The sequence below is a fragment of the Terrapene carolina genome, unplaced genomic scaffold (assembly GCF_002925995.2).
Source record: "Terrapene carolina triunguis isolate 2854851 unplaced genomic scaffold, T_m_triunguis-2.0 Scaffold402, whole genome shotgun sequence".
Lineage (NCBI taxonomy): Eukaryota > Metazoa > Chordata > Testudines > Emydidae > Terrapene > Terrapene triunguis.
In genome coordinates, this window is record NW_020664753.1 from 2,398,305 (window position 1) to 2,418,211 (window position 19,907).

The window sequence follows — 19,907 nt, forward strand, 5'->3', positions numbered from 1 at the left end:
GCATCTATCATTAGATATGTTCAAAATTCTTTGCTAAAAAAAACATGGAAAGCAAAAAATGTTCAGAAGAAATTTTCAAGACTGAAACTCAAAATATGTTACCAAACACTGATTTTTTTTTTTTACTGAAAACAGTTTTTTGTTTCAGCTTTTCATCAAGAAAATTATTTTCATTGGAAATTCTAACAAAAATGACAACATTGATTGATCCCCCCCCCCAAATTTCCTGAGAGAAAATGATTGGTATTTTTTAATTAGCTCAAGCTATTATTAGAAATGATCTTTTTCTATGTCTATGAAAATGATTTGCCTTCCCCCCCCCCCCAAAAAACAACTTATAGAGTGGTGGAGAATTCAAATTTGTGGCAAAAAAACCCATGGAAATGTTTCTGCATTTTTCTATCAGCTCTGGTTATTCTATTAGCTAAGCCCTACCCTTATAGCTAATGCACACTCGTCTGTGGAATGAACTACATTCATACTAGCCTACGGAAAATGCCTGCACCACTGCCCATAAAGAACACAGGCAGAATATGAATCACGGTGAAGCAGATCCCAAGGCCAGATAGGACCAGTGTGATCATTTAGTCTGAGCTCCCGTGTAATACAGGCCATAGAACTTCCCCAAAATAATTCCCATTTGAAGTAGTGCTTTGATCAGAGCAGAGGTCGGCTAGAAGTCAGTCACCACTCTATGGCACTGAGGGGGGATGGCCAGAGCCCCTATGCACCCACCAGAACATGGCAACAGGTTGATGCACATTATTCATTTTGGAAGCAGTGTGAAAGGACTGCAGCTCCTTCTCCCTGGGCTATTCTTGCATCTGCCTCCTGGCTCAGAGAATCATCACTCAACCAGCACTTGTCTCAAAGGTAAAGCCAGAATCTGGCCCCGTCGTGTGTCTTTGTTATGTCACCCTGTAGCTCGGCATGTTGACAGTTCAAATGGATGCCACCAGCAGCTGCATCCCGCTTGTGCTGATCCGCTTTCAAACTCTTAATACAATAGGGTTCCGAAGACATTGGAGAACAAAGTTCTATTTTAGTATATCAAGTCGAATGTCTATTGGCTGGAAGCTGTTGCCAGACACGACCATATGTTACCCAGTGGTATTACCAGTAAATCCTCACAGAGTGCAAATTATGAAGATTAAAGTCACCTCAGATTTAGCTGCAGTATGTTGAGGCAAATGTATTTTACACAGCCCCATTCAAAATGATGGGAATTGTCACCACTGAAATGAATGGGCTGTTGTTACCTTGCATTTAATAGGCTGTTTCCAAATGTTCTGTGTTTCCAGTTGAGACGCTGTAGTTGCAGGCTGTAAATACAGCCTGTTGCAGACAATGGGCTGGAAAATACCAAGGACAGAGAATTCTAAGTAATCACCAGGGCAAAAATACCAAATTATCTGCTGATCTAGGCTAATTCAAAATGCTCCAGGTATTATTTTGCCACAAGTGACAATAATAGGTTGGATTATTGCTCTTCTAATTGTGGTTCTCCACCAAATGGCTCTGCGTTTAAATGATCTGAGGTTGATAAGTCTGGACTAGTTTAAAATGGGCAGGGGTGTACTGAAAGCAGTTAACTGTCAGAGGGAGACCTATGAGTCTAACAACTTGGAATAAACATCTCCTTGACTGTACTTCATTACTGTTTCATAAGAGGTTTGAAAAGTGGCATGATGCTGAACTTCATCTATTCGTGCGCTTTGGCTGATGCACTCCAGTTTAATGAGATTAGAGGTTTAATGCAGATAAAAGACTTATCTAGTCAGTACTCCCAGATTTAACACTGGGCTTTCAGTGCTGATTCACAGACAGAGTGAGTCAGTGGAGAGCTGAACGTGTCTAGATCTACAAGCATCTCTGATTTCTTATCAAGGTGCAATTTATTTTCCTCCCCCTAATGATTCAAAATGATTGGGGGACCTCTCTTGTTGTTATCAGCTCTGATTTTCTGCAACGTATGTACTGAGGAAATCTTCCAGCCAAATCTGGTGCTGGACATGGCCAAGGTGCTTCTGGATAATTACTGCTTCCCTGAAAACCTGGTGGGGATGCAAGATGCTATCGAACAGGCCATCAAGAGTGGGGAGATCCTGGACATCTCAGATCCCAAATTGTTGGCCAACGTCTTGACGGCTGGTGTGCAAGGTGCCTTGAATGACCCAAGGCTAGTGATCTCTTTTGAGCCGTTGGCTACCGTGGCTCCAAAGCAAGAAGATGAGACTTCCTTCACTCGGGAGCAGCTCCTAGATCTTATCCAGCATGTGGTCAAGTATGAACAGCTGAGGGGAAACGTGGGCTATCTGAGGATCGATCATATCATCGGCCAAGATGTTGTGCAGAAGATTGGGGCTTTCCTGGTGGACAAGGTGTGGAAGACGTTGATGGGGACCTCTGCCCTGGTGCTAGACCTGCGCTACAACACTGGGGGGCAGGTCTCTGGCATCCCTTTCATCATCTCTTACCTGTACAAAGCTGACAAGGTGCTGCACGTGGACACGGTGTACAACCGGCCCTCCAACACCACCACAGAGATATGGACCCTGCCCCAGGTGCTGGGTGAGAGGTACGGCAAGGACAAAGATGTTGTCGTGCTGATCAGCCGGCACACCACCGGGGTGGCTGAAGATGTGGCTTACATCCTCAAGCACATGCACAGAGCCATCATTGTGGGGGAGAGGACAGCTGGGGGCTCGCTGGACGTTCAGAAGCTACGGATCGGTGCCTCCCATTTCTACGTGACAGTGCCTGTATCGCGGTCTGTGAGCCCTCTGAACGGGGGTGGGCAGAGCTGGGAGGTCACTGGGGTGCCGCCATGTGTAGCCAGCCAGATGGAGCAGGCCCTGGAGAAGGCCCTGGCCATCCTGTCAGTTCGCAGGGAAGTGCCTGGCACGATCAGCCGGCTCATGGGCATACTGCAGAACTATTACACCTTGGCAGAGCGGGTGCCCGCGCTGCTGCAGCACCTCTCTGCCTTCGACTACTCCTCCATTCAGTCTGTTGAGGACCTGGCCACCAAGCTCAATGCAGAACTGCAGGCTGTGTCCGAGGACCCACGCCTCCTGCTTCGGGTCACCATGCCAGGCGAGGCTGCTATCTCACCCGTGGAGGAGGAGATCCCAGTGGCTGCTGACCTGCCCGACAATGAGGAGTTGCAGCGGGCCCTGGTGGACACTGTGTTCCAGGTGTCGGTGCTGCCAGGCAATGTGGGCTACATGCGCTTTGATGAGTTTGCTGATGCCTCTGTGCTGGCTAAGCTGGGCCCCTACATCGTGCACAAGGTGTGGGAGCCCCTCCAGGCCACTGAGAACCTGATTGTGGACCTGCGCTACAACCCTGGGGGCCCATCCTCAGGCGCCGTACCCCTGCTGCTCTCTTACTTCCAGGACCCCACCACCGGCCCTGTCCACCTCTTCACTACCTATGACAGGCGCACCAACCGCACACAGGAGCACAATAGCCGGGCTGGGCTACTGGGCCAGCCCTACGGGGCCCAGCGTGGCATCTACCTGCTCACCAGCCACCGTACGGCCACTGCCGCTGAGGAATTTGCTTACCTCATGCAGTCCCTGGGCCGTGCCACTCTGATTGGCGAGATCACAGCGGGCAGCCTCTCACACACCCGCACCTTCCCTCTGCTGCAGCCAGAGGAGGACATCGCCCAGGGCCTCACCATCACCGTGCCCGTCATCACCTTCGTCGACAACCATGGAGACTGCTGGCTGGGTGGCGGCGTGGTGCCGGATGCCATCGTGCTGGCTGACGAGGCGCTAGAGAAGGCCAGGGAGGTGCTGGCTTTCCATCAGGTCATGGGAGCACTTGTGGAAAGCACTGGACAGCTATTAAAGGATCATTATGCCATCCTGGAGGTAGCTGGGAAGGCCAGTGCCATGTTAAGCACCAAGTGGGCCCAAGGTGGCTACCGCTCAGCTGTGGACTTGGAGACATTGGCCTCCCAGCTCACCAACGACCTGCAGGAGGCCTCAGGGGACCACCGGCTGCATGTCTTCCACAGCCACGTGGAGCCCACCCCCGAGGAACAGTTCCCCAACAAGATCCCCACCCCAGAGGAGCTGGCCTACATCATCGAGGCCCTTTTCAAGGTTGACGTATTGCCAGGCAACCTAGGCTACCTGCGCTTCGACATGATGGCCGAGGCAGAGACAGTGAAGGCAATTGGGCCGCAGCTAGTGCACCTGGTATGGGACAAGCTGGTGGGCACTGATGCGATGATCATCGACATGAGGTACAACATGGGCGGCTACTCCACCGCCGTGCCCATCTTCAGCTCCTACTTCTTTGAGCCCGAACCCCGGCAGCACCTCTACACCATCTTTGACCGCAGCACCTCGCACAGCATTGAGGTAATGACCCTCGCCCAGGTCACTGGCCAGAGGTACGGCTCTCTTAAGGACATCTACATCCTGACCAGCCACATGAGCGGCTCGGCGGCCGAAGCCTTTGCCCGCTCCATGAAGGATCTGCATCGGGCCACGGTCATTGGTGAGCCCACCATGGGTGGCTCGCTCTCGGGGGGCATCTACCGGGTTGGCAACAGCTCCCTGTATGCCTCCATCCCCAGCCAGGTGGTGCTCAGCCCCCTCACCAGCAAAGTGTGGAGCGTGTCGGGGGTGGAGCCGCACATCACCGTCCAGGCGAGCGAAGCCATGGCTGCAGCCCAGCAGATCGCCGCCTTGCGTACCAAGGTGCCCAGCGTGCTGCAGACAGTGGGGAAGCTGGTGGCGGACAACTACGCCTTTGCGGACGTGGGGGCCGATGTGGCGACCAAGCTCACCGCCCTCGCCCCCAAGGACACTTACAAGATGGTTAACTCTGAAGAGGAGCTGGCCAAGAAGGTGGCGGCTGACCTGCGAGCCCTGTCTGGAGACGTGTACCTGAAAATAGCCCACATCCCGGAGCACTCCAAGGACCACATCCCGGGGATCGTGCCAATGCAGGTAAGGCTCTCACATGCTCAGCTAGGGACTCGGTAGCATCTGTCACGTGGGTTCTAGGACCGTGTGCAGCGAGTTAAGGACCCCAGCTACATTCCTGGCCCATATTTCTAAACCTGGGCATAAGGCATATAGGGCTTTGTAGGGGGACCTTGCACGGCCACTGCTTTGGGGCAGCTGAGCTGAGCTCTCCCATGACCAGTGAATTCACGTGTGAACATGGAGGGGTTGCCGGGGGGGAGCGTACCACTGATTACATGGAAGATGTCACATACCAGGTGACTTCTGACTTCTTCTCAGATGCTCTAGTTTTGCCACGTTGTATTAAGTTGGCCTCAGTAAGTACATTACTTGCATGACCTACCCTGATGGCATCGATTTTTCGATCTGAGACGAAGTGGTTGCTCTAAGGGTCTTCAACAAGAGACACGTCTTTACATTTTGTAATCTACCCTTCTGCACATATAAAATGACCATACCCACCATCTCATTTTCTGACACGCCCTGGATTGTAGGAAACTCCCTTATATTGACCATCCACTCCTAACTGGTCTCCTAATCAACATTAGAGAGCTTGGCTGATCTTTGCCTTGGAAACGTGGCTGGATAGATGCTAGATGATCTCAACGAGAATTTGATTTTTAATAATCCACTTTTGCCCCCGCTGTGCAGTTTGCCTGGCAGAGCTCCTCATACAGTGGAGTGCCCCAGCAAACCCTCTTCTTTGATATTGTGCTGGAGGGAACTCCCAGGAGTCACTTGTTCAAATTCCATCTCAGATGGACTCAGCCCCTCCTTGGTTATGGTTATAGCATCCCTGACCCAGACAACTTACCCCTAGAGCTCTTAATGTCACCTTTGGAAGAGCGCCTTATTTTGCTTTTGGAGCGGACCACATGGTCGAGCATCTTCCTGAGGAAGGAGATCCCTGGGCTTCCACCCTACGAGGTCTTTGGCTTGTACGATTTATCATGGGGGGTGACCCTGTGCCATGCTCACAGCCTCTGTCCCTGGGGATCACGATTGAGCATTTCCAGGGAAGGGCACCTGTTATAGGTTTGTTCACCCAGAGGTGTTGTCCCGTCCCTTGGCTGTGAGAAAGAATTTGTGCTAAAAACCGGGAAACCAATCAATGGATTCTCCATTCCATTGCTCATTCACCTCCCAGTGGCCCTGGGGCATGGGGCACATCCCAGGCTAAAGGGAAACTTTTGTGGGAGCTACTTGCTAAAATATGGGTCATGCCTCACTGGCAATCTGCTGTCAGGTCCCTAAAAGCGCCATCCAGCAAGTCAATCCCCACCCTTTCCCCGCGTGTAATAGTTATTTATGAGTGGCTATTATTGCCTGAGGTGAAACCAGATTGTTGGAAGCAGATTCATAGAATAAAAATTTAACTTAGCACCTCCAAGGTGAAATTCCAGCCCCGGTGAAGCCAGTGGGACTTCAGTGGGGTGAGGATTTCACCCCACACTCAGTAATGCTTCTGTTCAGTCCTGTTTGTCAAGGGCAGGGATTGGAAGAGGTAGGATGGCTCCTCCGTAAGAGTAGAGGGGGAGAATGGAAAGGGGTCGGGAGCCTCCAAGAGGGAATGTGTAGCTCAGGAGCAGAGAAGGTCTTGGAGCAGACTCTCTCATGGTAGAGTGCGAACCGGGAGAGGGATAAGGGCCGGATAAGGGGAGGTTGGGTTTAGGGAGTTTCCAGAGGTGAGAGCAGGAGTAGACTAAGAGCTGGAGGTGAAAGCCTCAACCTGGTGACAGGGAGGGAGCAGTAGAGGCTGGGGATGCTATTGTGCAGAGCATTGGGGCAGCAAGAGGCCCACGAAGCTCCAGCAATGTCCCCTCTTTGCTCTTTCCATAGCCAACTACAACAGCTGGCCCAGTGCCAGCAGTGAACGGGATCAGCCCAGAGTAGCACCATTGTCCCCCTCAACTCTGAGACGGGGCCCCGCTCCCCTCTTGACCCTCTGTGCAGGATGGACATTGTCCTCTGCCTTGCTCTAGCTGCCACTAGGGGGTGCTGTCTATGCATTTTTCCTGAGAACCCCAGTGCCACTGTCCAGAGAGCACACACCTCAAGGTCACATTGAAGCTTGCATTCCCGAGTGGCAGATTGTAGTAGATGAATCTTTCCCAGGGCATTTTCATTCACTGCCATAATAACCCCTCCAGCTTACTGCCTACATCCTTCCTAAAACGAGAGTCACCAACCTTCAGAGCCAGCCAGTCCCTCAAAAGTGGGGTTCCCTTTAGCTTGACCCTGATAATAAAGCCGAACAAAGTGATGGTGTGCGGGCGGAAGAAGGGGAAGGATGCACGTGACCTGCATGTAGCCCTGGTGTGTCCCACCCCATTGGAATAGCCACTAAACCAGCATTTAGCGAGTAAAGAGATCTCCTCTGTGATAGCAGCAAGGTCAGTGCTAGCTGGAGTTCCCTGATGCATAAATGCTAGTTGCCAGTCAGGTTTCCCAGGGGCTAGCATTATGTATGCGTTTGCTGTTCAGAACATAGCCCAAACTTTTGCTGTGAAGCAGCGTCCCATATCCTCACGGATGCCCATTCAGCAACCCTTGCGCCAACTCCCCGGGCTTATCCTCTGGGCTGATTCTCCCGTCTCTCTCTCCCCCAAACCACAAAGTCTCCGAGGACTTTTCCATTTGCGTACTGAGACATCCATATGAATGAACACCAGGCCCTATAAGTTGCATGGGGCTGAGGCAGAAAGGACATGCTGCCTGATTTTTCCACATGTGATGCCCCAAGTTCAAATGACAAGGGTCACAGATGGGGCCCTCGACTCCAAGCACCCACTAATCCTCTAAAGTTGGGGTTTAATTTTCTGTGCATCCAGCTGAGAATGAGGCCCCGGGTTGCCTCCTCACTGCACATCTCTAGTAAGAGGATTCATTTTAAACAGCAACTGTCCTTGGATATCAAATCTTCCCTTTCCTAGGTAAATATTATGTATGCACAGTCTCTAACCCTGGGGGTGCTTTCTGGGGTATTGTCAGTGCTTGGGGAGGAACGAGGGGGTTTATGGACAGTTCAGTGGTAGAGGGGAAGGGTTGCTTATGTCTTTTTGCTCAGCCACACTAATGAATAAGGGCTTTGCACTTTGCTTAAAGGGACAATGTCAGGACAGGGGTAAAAAATCAATACCTATTGTATTACCAGCAAATGAAAGAATTTAACTGTGGGCCCAGTTCTCATCTGGGGTATATAAGTGTAACCCCATTAAAGTCAATGGAGCTGTGCCAGTTTACACCATTTTAGAATCTGGCTCCTATACAAATCTAATTGACTCTTCACTCTTTATGCTGTTTATTTCCTTTTGACATTTCACTCCGGCTGGACCACGGCAATGCATTGACCCAGACCTCCAGAAGTCACTTCCAACCCTAATCTTTTATGAGTCTATGTCCCTTGCTTTTGCCTCTTTCTGATCCTCATGCATTAGCACAATGCAGTTACATGTAGGATTTACAACAACGCAGCAAGAGACATATTTTTAAAAGTAAAAACAAAACAAAGAGTCTGTTTAAAAGTGCCCGTTCATTTTTGGGTTTTGTAAAACTGATTTTGTATGAAAACCTAAATTTGGTGCCTACAGCATACTTGCAAGCTTTCCTTTCTATTATAATATGCCACTGTATTTGTCTGGAAATAAAAATGTTGCAAACTGTAACTCCAGCCAGAATATTAATTTACAAGATACCTGTTAAAATAGCTCTGTAGCAGTGGGCTGGCTAGTGTGTTTGTGCACCACTGCTCCCTGCTGGGTGGAATTAGAACTGCCCAACTATGTGTTTTTCTTGACCCTCTGGCTGGTAGAGTGCTGTGATTACATGAGAACCTCAGTTTTCATTTTAAAAAGAAGTACGTTTCTAGCCCTGCTGGTTGCAGAAGACACAACCTGGATGTAATTCTCAAGGTTTAAAAACCACACGCTAGAGAAAAAGAACCCAAATGTATTTTTTAAAAATCTCATGATTTTTAAGCCATCTCAGGATTGCAAGGGGGTACGGTCCATCATTTTTGGATGCCTGGAGCTGGCAATGTTGTTTATTTATAGTACAGAAGGACCTAGAGGCTCAGAGATCAGAGCTCAATTGTGCTAGGTGCTGCACAAACGCAGTAAGAGGCAGTCCCTGCCCCAAAGACAGGTAAAGAGTGGGAGAGGAAACTGAGGCAGGGAGTAAGGAAGTGACATGCCCAAGGCCATAGAGCTGATCAGTGGCAGAACCAGGACTTGAACCCACTCCTTTGAAGGCCAGGCCAACATCCTAGCCCTGCATCATGCCACACAGTCTCATTCACGTAGCGTTACTCTTGTGCGCTCAGTGTTTACAGGACAGAGCCCATGGACCCTATCCAGTTAGTTAATAGCTATTCTTCTGTGACTCAGGTGGCATGGGCCTGGTCTGTTGGCACAGGAAAAATCTCCATTCTAATCCACACTGCTTGTGGTGTTCTTTATTAAGGCCCAGAGAGCTTATATGTAACAATGCAAGCCTTTTAATTTAGCCATAGCTGTCATTAATTTCCAATTGTGCAAGAGGGAATAACCCATTATTGTCAACCACCCATGTTTAAAAAACAAACCAGGCATCGGGCCACTCAAAATCATGAGATTTGGAAAGAAAGAAAGCTTTTTATTTGCCTTTCAGCTTTTGAGCCATTGGGATACCCATATTTTCCAGCTTTTCTCTGCAGCCATCAAGGCCAAGTTGAGATGCTCTCCTGTTCACATGACTCCAGGATCTGGGGCTTTAAGGCAAACACCAATTAAACACAAGACTCACAATAAAGTCAGGCAAGCTGGCAACACTTCAAACAAATGTGGAGCTCTGAAATGGGCACAGATTGGTTACAGCATGTTCATTGAGCGGGTAGGAAGCTATATCATAAACCATGTAAGTGTGAACAAATACAGAGCTTATTCTTAACCAACATGCTTAAGGGCAGTGGGTCATCCCTGATATAGAGCAGGGCCCCACCCTCAGCTCCTCTTACTTCTCCCAGATAACTTGTTTGCAGCCCAGAGTACTCACAGTAACATTCCCCTACCTGCTTGTCCAATTTACAGAGTCTCTAAATATCCAGTTTTCTCTACCCCGTCCCCCTGGTTAAGGGATTCCACAGCCTCCTTTCCCAGGGCCATAATACAGCTCAAGCCAGCTTCCCAAACAGCCACATTCCAGCCCCACTTTATAGAGTTTCCCTTCCAGCAAGTCAACTAACAGCTAGGTTTTGATCCTGGTCAGGTGATATCTCTCTGATTACCACCTGGCCCCCATTCATTAGCTGGTCCGCTGCTCCCTTAAACACCTATTCCTTAAAGGGACCATGTCAAGGAACAGGGTGGGCTGGCCCAGAGCCCCCCCTTATTCTCTAATGGGGCCAGATCATTGTGAAGGTATATTCCAGGGACCTGTGCTTACAGATGAAGTCCTATTTGTAGGTTAATTCTTACTGAGAAGAAATACATCTGTAGATGGGGTTTTTTCTGACCTCTCCGTTGCAAGGAGGGGTTCAGCATTTCTGCACCAGACCAAAGCAGCATCAGAACAATGCAATGAACGCTGGCTTTTTTCTTTAAACCCGTGACTCATTAATCAAAGGACCCTGGGAAGATCAACTTGCATGACTGTCACTGGCGTGAGTGGCAAGGTCAGCAGCGTTGAACTGATATTTCTGCAGCCCAGCCAGCGGGGTTGTTTTCCAGAGGGCGCAGAGAGAAAGAGGGGCAGAAAGGGAATCCGCAAGTCAGCTCTCACATTTAGGTCAGTAGCTGGTACCAGCAGGGACTCGGGATCAGCAGACAAAGTTTTGGCTTTGCAAAAGGCACTGGGATGATGGCAGCAAATATCAGCTTCAGGAGCAAAGAGGAAGCAAAGCCCTGGGCCACCAAGTAGCATTGTCTAATGGGCCAAACAGTGGGCTAGCAGTCAGGAGACCTGGGTTCAATTCCTACCTTGGGTGAGTTGCTTACCCCAGCTGTAACATGGGAATAATACTACTCCTTTGTGATGCATGTGGAGAGCTACTGCCAGGAAGGGGGCGTTTGTACCTGCAGAGGCAAAAACGCTATCAATAATGTGCATTTACCTTAAACCGTTAGGCCGCATTCAGTCTGGACAGGTTCTTGTTATCATTGCCATAGCTGAGTGTCCCATCAGCATTTATAAAGGGAGTCTCTCAGCTCTCCTTTAGGGTGGGGACATTTAATAGGGGGAAAGAGGCAATAAGGGATTTGCCCAAGGTCACATGGATGTTGTGGCAGAGCTGGGACATGCATCTAGAGCCTTAGCCCAAGGGCATGTTCCAGTCTCAGAGGCGTGCAGGCAAAGCACTGAAGTCTGACTGGAGGAGCAGGCTGTGGCCCCACTATAGACAGGGGTTACAGGGACTAGAGCCCTGCCCTCGAACCTGACAGGACCCTACAACAAGTGTCGAGTCTGGGCTGTGCCAGGTGGGAGAACAACTGGATCCTGTTGGACCTAACTCAGGTCAACTGTCCTTCTCCTGCCTGTGGGGTTGTTGTGGTGGCAGCTGCATGCCCCGCTCCTGCCAGCCATTACCACCTAGTTGTGCTGTGAGTGTGCCAAGAAGTCTTCTAAAATTAGGCCCAAGCAGACCTTGCCCGTGGACACGTTTCTTCTACTCGTTGGCCACACCTTGTCTTTCATTATTTGTTTTCGATGTTTGCCCTGGAACATCCAGATGAACAAAATAAAGTTAATCACTGCCCCGCATGTGAGATTCCAGACACATGTCCCACATAAAAGAATCTTAGCACATGGGCACCATATGTCATTCCTGATACATGTCCCACATAAAAGAATCTTAGCACATGGGCACCATATGTCATTCCTGATACATGCCCCTCATATAAGCATCTTAGCACATGGGCACCACATGATATTCCTGACAATGTACCACGTATAGGAATCTTAGCACATGGCCACCACATGATATTCCTGACACTGGCCACCACATGACATTCCTTATACATGGCCAACATATCAGACTCTTAAAACAAGTCTCCCACATGACATTCCTAACACATGCCCACCACATGACATTCTTAACATGAGATTCCTAACATATGCCCAACATGGGCTAAACCTGACACATGTGATTTCTCTCCAATCTTATGCCAAGAGTGCAGTGCCAGATAATGATTTTTTTTCAAACTCTTTCAGATCCCTTCCCCAGAAGTATTTGAAGATCTGATTAAATTTTCTTTCCGCACCAACGTATTTGAAAACAACATTGGCTACCTGAGATTTGATATGTTTGGAGACTGCGATCTTCTAACCCAGGTGTCTGAGCTGCTGGTGGAGCATGTTTGGAAGAAGATTGTTCACACAGATGCATTAATCATAGACATGAGGTAAATTCTGGACAGAAATTCACCACGTATTCTATTTAAGTATCATTTTATTTGAAACATAGATTCCAAGGCCACATGGGACCATTGTGATCATCTAGTCTGATCTCCTGTGTAACACAGGCCAGAGAATTTCCCCAAACTATTTCGTAGAACAGAGCTTTTAAAAACACATGAAATCTTGATTTAAAAATTGCCACTGATGGAGAATCCACCACGACTCTTGGTACATTGTTCCAAAGGTTAATTACTCTCATTGTTAAAAATGTGTGCCTTAGTTCCAGTCTGAATTTTCTTCAGAACTAGATTTATGTGGTTCACTGTCATGCCAGGTCAGTTAACACTGAAGGGATGAAATGAAGAAAAGGAAAATTCAGGGTGAATATCCAAGGAAAATTTCCTAAAAGTAAGATCTATTAGCATGTGGAATGATGTCTCAAGGGAAATTGCTCCATCACCTGGGACATTGAAAACTAGATAGGAAACCTAGGAAATATACCATAGGACAGCGTTTTTCAAAGTTTGGGTCGCGACCCAGTACTGGGTCATGGCATGTCAGGCACTAGGTCGCTCTGGTCAGCACTGCCGACCAGGATGTTAAAAGTCCCATCGGTGGTGCTGCCCAGCTAAGGCAGGCTAGTGCCTACCTGCTCCGACACTGCCCTGCGCCCTGGAAGCAGCAAGCAGTGGGTCCGGCTTCTAGGCAGCAGAGCCACGGGGGTCTGCATGCTGCCCCCGCCCCGAGCACTGGCTCTGCACTCCCATTGACCGGTTCCTGGCCAATGGGAGCTGGGGGGTGGTGCCTGCGGGCGAGAGCCACGCAGAGCCGTTTGCGCGCCTCCGCCTAGGAGCCGGACCTGTTGCTGGCCGCTTCAGGCGCAGCGCAGTCCACAGTGCCAGGACAGGCGGGAAGCCTACCGCTGCACCCTGGCTGTGCTGCTGACCGGGAGCCACTGGAGGTAAATCCGTGCCCCAACCCCACCCTCCAATCCCTAACCCAGCCCTGAGCCCCCCCAAACCCAGAACCCCTTCCTGCACCCCAAACCTCTCAGCCCCACCCCAGGGCCTGCACCCCCCCAGCCCAGAGCCCTGACCCTCTCCCGCACCCCAACCCCCTGCCCCAGCCCAGACCACCCTCCCACACCCTGAACCCCTCATTCCCAGCCCCACCACGCAGCCCTCACCACTGCATCCCAACCCTCTGCCCCAACCCTGAGCCCCTCTCACACCTAAAACCCCTCATCCCCAGTTCCATTGGGTTGCAGGCATCAACAATTGTCTTCAACTGGGTCCTCAGAAAAAAAAGTTTGAAAACCACTGCCATGGGAAACAACCCTGAACTGACACAGGGCTGGGACCTCCCGGCTGTTTTCCATCTCTGATTTCTATACAAGCATTGACTGTATATGCCTTTGCTTACCTGCATGTATGGCTAATGATATATTTTATTATAGGTGATGGTCAAGTGATTCACTAGTAGAAAAATAGATACTACTATGGGCTGCACTAAGTTACATCAGAGGATCAGTGCAGATTGGTCCATGAGTGGGGAGCATGGAGGTGGCTTAGAGCCACCTTTCCAATCCCCCCACCCCCCATTAGCCCTCCAAAGCCCAGTTGCAGCAAAGCACTTAATCACATGCCTAATTTTAAGCAACTTTACTGATCTGCCCAACGTATGAAAAATGCTACATATTCTTAAGTGTGAGTTGCTGCTGCTCTTTGTCTTATCAACCATCTACACAGATGCAAATAGTTCTTTTATACAGCACTCCCCTCAGTGGTTTTCTTGCCTCAGCCCAGAGCTACCGTTTATGAGGCCCCAACACAACCAGCAAATATTTACCTACAAAATAAACCCAGTGTCAGAAACGGTTTCAAACGCTCAAGAAACACACATGTCGGTTACAATCAGGAGTCTCACCGTATTCAGCGTTTTGCTTAAAGCCCCAGCTCCTGGAGTCTGGTGGTTCTATGAGAATCATCTCCGCTTTCATTTTTTTTAAAGTAGATTTCTAGCCCTCATTGGCGCAGCGAGAAGTTGGAAAAGGAGACGCAAGCACATGTCAGGGCACAGAACCCGATACAAAGGACCCAACGTTATGAGACTTTTTAAATCTCAGAATTTTTTAGCCAATCTCACGTTTCTTTGAGGGGCCCAACTACTGATTTTTGAATGCTGGGGACTGGCAATCACATTGTTATCTAGGTCTGGCCCCCATCCCTGTGCTATCTGAGCCACTCACCACCGTTAATGGATTTATCCCCACACAACACAGGGCTGTTATCGCCATAGTGCAAACGAGGAACTGAGGCACAGAAAGACTAAGCCCCAGATCCTCGAAGGTGCCTAACTCCTATTGATTGGGACCTAAGTGACTCCCCTCCCATCATACAGGAAGTCTGTGGTCAAGGAGGGACTCGCACCCAGGTCTTGAAAGTTGTAGGCTAGTGCTCTAACCACTGAACCACCCTTCCCTTCGAGGCTGGATTTTCCACAGCAGCTCATTTTCCTAGAAGCAGGACATATGTACAGTTAGAGAGACAAGGCGGGGGAGGTAATATCTTGTATTGGCCCAACCTCTGTTGGTGAGAGCTGAGCAGCTAGAAAACTTGTCTCTCTCACCACCACAAGTTGGTCCAGTGAAAGACATCACCTCCTCCGCCTTGTCTCTCTGATATCCTGGACTGACACGGCTGCACCACCACTGCATATAGACAGTTCGTGCCGCTATATTATTATTGTCTTGGCAAAACACTCATCATCCCAGAGCTCTCAACAGTGGGCTAGAAAATTTGCAGTGGTCTCCCCACGGATTTTCACAGACAGGAAGCATTTGACATTTTCTGCTCCTTCCATGTCCTGTAGACTCAATCAACTCAACACCATGTGAAATCCGCACTGCAGGGCAGGCAGCTGCTCTGTCATCTCACTGCCTGGCTTCAGGATGGCTTTGTAGCTTTGTCTCTCTCTTCCCCAGCCAGCTGCTCTAGATTTGCATTCTGGGAACTCTCCTTAATAGCATCCTGGTGAGAAACGTTTGTCATCCTCCCTACCCGAAGAAAGTGACCTCAATGATTCAGATAGTCAAAGATCGGAAGGGAAACGGGCAGGGATCTTTGGCTGAATTACAGTGGTCTTGGATTGATGGCAAATGAAAAATAATCACTTTTATTTACAAGGAGAGGTTCCTACACCAAAGGCCTTTACAAACTGGCTTCAAGGATCACCTCCCCTCTCTCTGAAGGGCAGCTGCCTGTGGGGGGGAAGCTTGTAATTGTTAGACAACACTCAGCAATGTTACGGGGCAGTTTAAGACACGAAGTGAAGAAGAACTGTGTATTCTCCTGCAATTGTAGAGGGAGTTTAGGCAGGCAGAACGTAATTGCTTGAGATAGACTGGAACCAGGGATGTTAATGAAGGGGTTCCACTCACTGCAGGTGCACCTCCGTGTGGCTAGGTGTGGGATTAGCTCTCACCCCCTCCCGTCAGTTGTCATACTGCAGCCCCTCTCTCACTCTCTGTGTCTCGGGGTGCTCTCTCTTCATGACTCGGCCCTCCGGCCAGGTCACTCTAGTGCCCTCCCTTCCGGGGTAACAAAGTCACACCAGACAAGCTGTCTCAGGTGGTCTTTTGTTCCAGGTCGCCAGGTCCTGTGCCACTTTCCCAGTGTCTGGTAGGGGAACCCAGGCCCACCCCACTACTCCTGGTTCCAGCCCTATGACTAGCAATCCAGGTCTGCTCAATCTCTGTTACAGTAGCTGTTTTCCTGGGCTCCTTCCTACCCCCTTCTTCTCTCTCCTGGCCTATCTCTGGGTTTACCACTGGAGATTCCTCTGCTCCCCTTGGCTACTTCACCCCCTCAATCACTTGTCAAGGTCCCCAGTCCACGGCAGGACCCAGCACTTACTCTCCCCTGGATCTTCTCCTTGTCCCTGGCCAGCTGCCTTTCCCTCTAGGGCAGGCCTGCACAACATGCGGCCCAGGGGCCGCATGCGGCCCGCGTGGGCTCACTGTGCGGCCCGCGGGGGGTGAGTAGGTGGGCTCACTGTGCGGCCCATGGAGGGTGAGTAGGCAAGCGGCGGGTGAGGGAGCGGGGCTGAGGAGGTGAGCAGGCGGGCAGTGGCGGGGGGTGAGTAGGCGAGCCGGGAGGGGAGCGGGGGACTGAGGAGGCGAGCGGGCGGGTAGTGGCGGGGGGGCAGGTGAGCCGGTGGCAGGGGATGGGGGCTGAGGAGGCGAGCGGTGAGTTGGTTGCTGACCTGGTCTACTGATCTGGTCTGGCTCCCATCCCCTCTCCAAGGGTTGCAGCTGTCTGGAGGTGCTGCCTTCCATGCCTTCCTCATTCATTCAACAGGGCAATTGATTACAAAGTGGGGGGAAGATTTTATTCTACTTCTAGCAAAAAGACATTTTTCTTTTACCTTAATTATACTACCTTAGGAGCCCACTATAACATATTCCAAAGGTTCAATACCGCTGTTTTGGTGGGGCGGCGCTGGGGAAGGAGGGTTTGTTTCCACAGGGAGGGCGGCGCTGGGGGGGGTTGTGTTTCGGGGGGGGCTGAGCAGCGCTGGGGGGGGGGGGTTTGGGGGCCCGGGGGGGGGGGGGGTGGGGGGGGGCCGGGGGGTTTCAGCCCTCAGCTGTTTTCTTTGGAGTAATATGGCCCTCACCGCTTTACGAGTTGTGCAGGCCTGCTCTAGGGAGTGACTGCAGACCTCCTTCCTGCTCTCACTTCCTGGCTTTACACTCCTAGCCCAGCTGGGCTTCACCTGCCATTAATGCTTATCAAGCCCTGGTTCCCCTCCAGGTGCAGAGTCTAAGGTTAACTGTCCCATCCTGGCCCACATTAACCCGCTCAGGGTTTGTGTGGGGTGGACACCCCAGGACTCACCCTTCCTGCAATGGGACCAGAGGACACCAGTTCCCATTGACAGCACGTTTTGAAGTTTCAAATTTGTCTGGGTTCCACATTGGAACAAAACCAAACCTGCCTGCATTAAAGCAGAGCTGGGTCTAAATGCCTCAGAGTGGGCAGTCGGGCACCAGCACATGGAGAGGTCCTGGTTCAAATCCCAGCTCTGCCTAATGCAGGGCACCATTTTTTATTCCCAGATCACGCTGATTCCAACAGAGCAGAAACCTGAATCTGGGTTTCCTACATCCCAGGGCAGCACCCTACCCACCACCCTAGAGCATGGGAGAGATCCCCTCGCTCCCCAGCCTGACAGTCTTCAGCAAAACTGAAACATCTCAGTTCCAACAATATTTCATTCAGTCAGAAATGGTCTGACCTGCTCTCGTCAGTACGTCAGCCTCACCCTGGCCAGCACCTCTAGCAGCGCGGTTCTGTGCTCAGTATTGCTCTACACTTACTGACGAGGAAAATGACATGTGCTGAATTACCAATATCCCTTGCTGCAGCCACGATGCTCTTTAGTGTAAGTTCCTCAGCCTAGCCCAGCCTGATATAGACCAAAGTTCTGCTCTGTGTTACACTGGTGTAAATCTGGAGTATCTGCATAGAAGTCAGCAGAGTTATTCTGAATTTACACCACTGTAACAGACAGCAGAATTTGGCCCATGATTCCCCTTCCAAGACCTTTCCCATTTCATTATGGGGGGAAGGAGGGGGAAACTCATCTCCTGCCCCTAGCTGGCAATGAGCTCTTAATGACAGTCCTGCAGGAAAGGGACCGTGACTGGAGCCCAATGGAGTTCATGCTGCATGGCAAGTGGAAAGCTAAGGGTCCAGGCTTATCCAGTGACATCCATTAACCATGGCATTGCCTCCTGTACCCCACTCCAGCACTGTGCACACCCCTCATTACAGTGACAACTGCAGCAGCATCAGCTCTGACAGATACAGCTGGGTCCCTGGGATGTACTGGCAGCAGAGCCTCGCTGTACTCTTCCTCAGCATTTTTCATCCCTAGATCTCCACATGCTTTACAAAGGAGGTCGGTATCATTATCCCCATGTTACAGATGGGAAAACCGCGGCATGGAGTGACACAAAGTGACTTGCCCAAGGTTACCCAGTGGACCCCTGGCAGAGCCAGAACTAGAACCCAGGTCTCCTCTGAATCCCAGTCTAGTGCTCTATCCGCTAGCAAGCAGGAGAACCGCGTCTCAGGCTGATTCGGCTATCACTGACTCCAGCGTGAGTCCGCTGTGGCCATTCCCACATCGTGTAGGAAGCTGGGGTGATTTCCCTGTCTCTGATGAAGTCACCCCCTGGATTCTACTAACCCCTCCCTGGGCTGGAGAGCCATTTTTTTTGCCTTGGGGTCTGGCTGGATTGCACTAAATATCAGTTACCTCCAGAGCCTACTACAAGGTCTGTGCCTTCCCCGGGATGTTAAATTACAGCAGGGGAACACCTTACCATGACAGCTGGGGAGCAAGGGCTAAACATTTCCAATACAGTGCACCAGACAGTGTTCTGATTGAAATGGGAAAACAAATTAACTCATTCTCAAGCCCTCACTCCTCCTCTACACCAGCATGTTGAAATCGGCCCCGGGATGCAGGGCAAAAGGGAAATTCTTGTAGCAGCCTCTTGTTAAATCTCTGTAGCACATTACATTAACGTGTGTATACACCTGCTGTGCATACCGTCAGATTTACAGATTAGAGGCGCTCCGGATTGCCCTCTTGGGGGCGCTTTACGTCACAGCAGTACAACATATATGGCATTTGTTTCCAGGAGAGAAACGGCTGGTGTCATTAACGGTGACGGGTTTAAAAGGAATGGTGTTTCTGTACAGCAGGAGCTCCATCTGGGGTGACACATCTGTTACTTATATCTTGAGCTGCTGATGTAGAATTAAAAAGGAGACTCTTAGTTTAAAAATCGTGGGCCAAAATTCTCAGCCTTACATGCCCTAAGTTAGGCACCTGCATCAATATTTAGATACCCAAATATGCCGCCTGATTTGATGTGGCACTGAACACTCACAGTGCCAATTGGCTTTCCTGGGCAGTGCAGGGGCTGAAAATCAGGCCCCTTATTCTGGTGCCTAAAAATGGAATCCAGCGTCTAGATTTACACAGCAAAATTTGAGCATATTGGCTCATTTTTAAAGGCCTTTGCTTCTGCTAGTAAGAGCCTTAGGTTAATAAACCCAGAGAACTATAGAACTATAAGAATGTCATGTCCCCATTGATGCTGCTTGTTTACTTTGGGGCTGGTGGGGGGGGGGGTGAGGCGGTGAGTCAGGAAAATAAGCCTAATTAGTTTCACGTCTTGTTTCTGGTCAGGTTCCCTTTCAGGTTCTCAAGCGGAAGCACAGTTCTGCAGCGTTAGGAGTGCAAATACTGCGGGGCAGAATGCACTATGTAAATAGAAGCCATGATGTCTAGGCCATATTATTGGAGGTGTGCAAGCAATTGCACTCACTGCCACAGCACCCCCTGCCATCAGGTCAGGGTACTGCAGGGGTCTTCACTTCTAGCCCACCTGTTGCTCACCTCTTTGGCTGTTTCTGTCCACATCTTAGCCCTCTGAGCTCAGTCTGGCTCAGTCACCTTCCAGGGCAACCAGGG

The 19,907-nt window shown here is 50.3% G+C and overlaps 1 protein-coding gene across 1 annotated transcript in view; it reads left to right on the plus strand.

Annotated features, from left to right (window-relative positions):
- The first annotated feature begins 1,922 nt into the window (after positions 1–1,922).
- Positions 1,923–19,907, plus strand: part of RBP3 (retinol binding protein 3) — a 22,090-nt gene continuing 4,105 nt past the window's right edge. Inside the window, exons 1-2 of the mRNA XM_024210379.2 lie at positions 1,923–4,970; positions 12,174–12,364. Coding sequence (XP_024066147.2) covers positions 1,923–4,970; positions 12,174–12,364 — 3,239 coding nt within the window. The remainder of the gene's footprint in view (positions 4,971–12,173; positions 12,365–19,907) is intronic.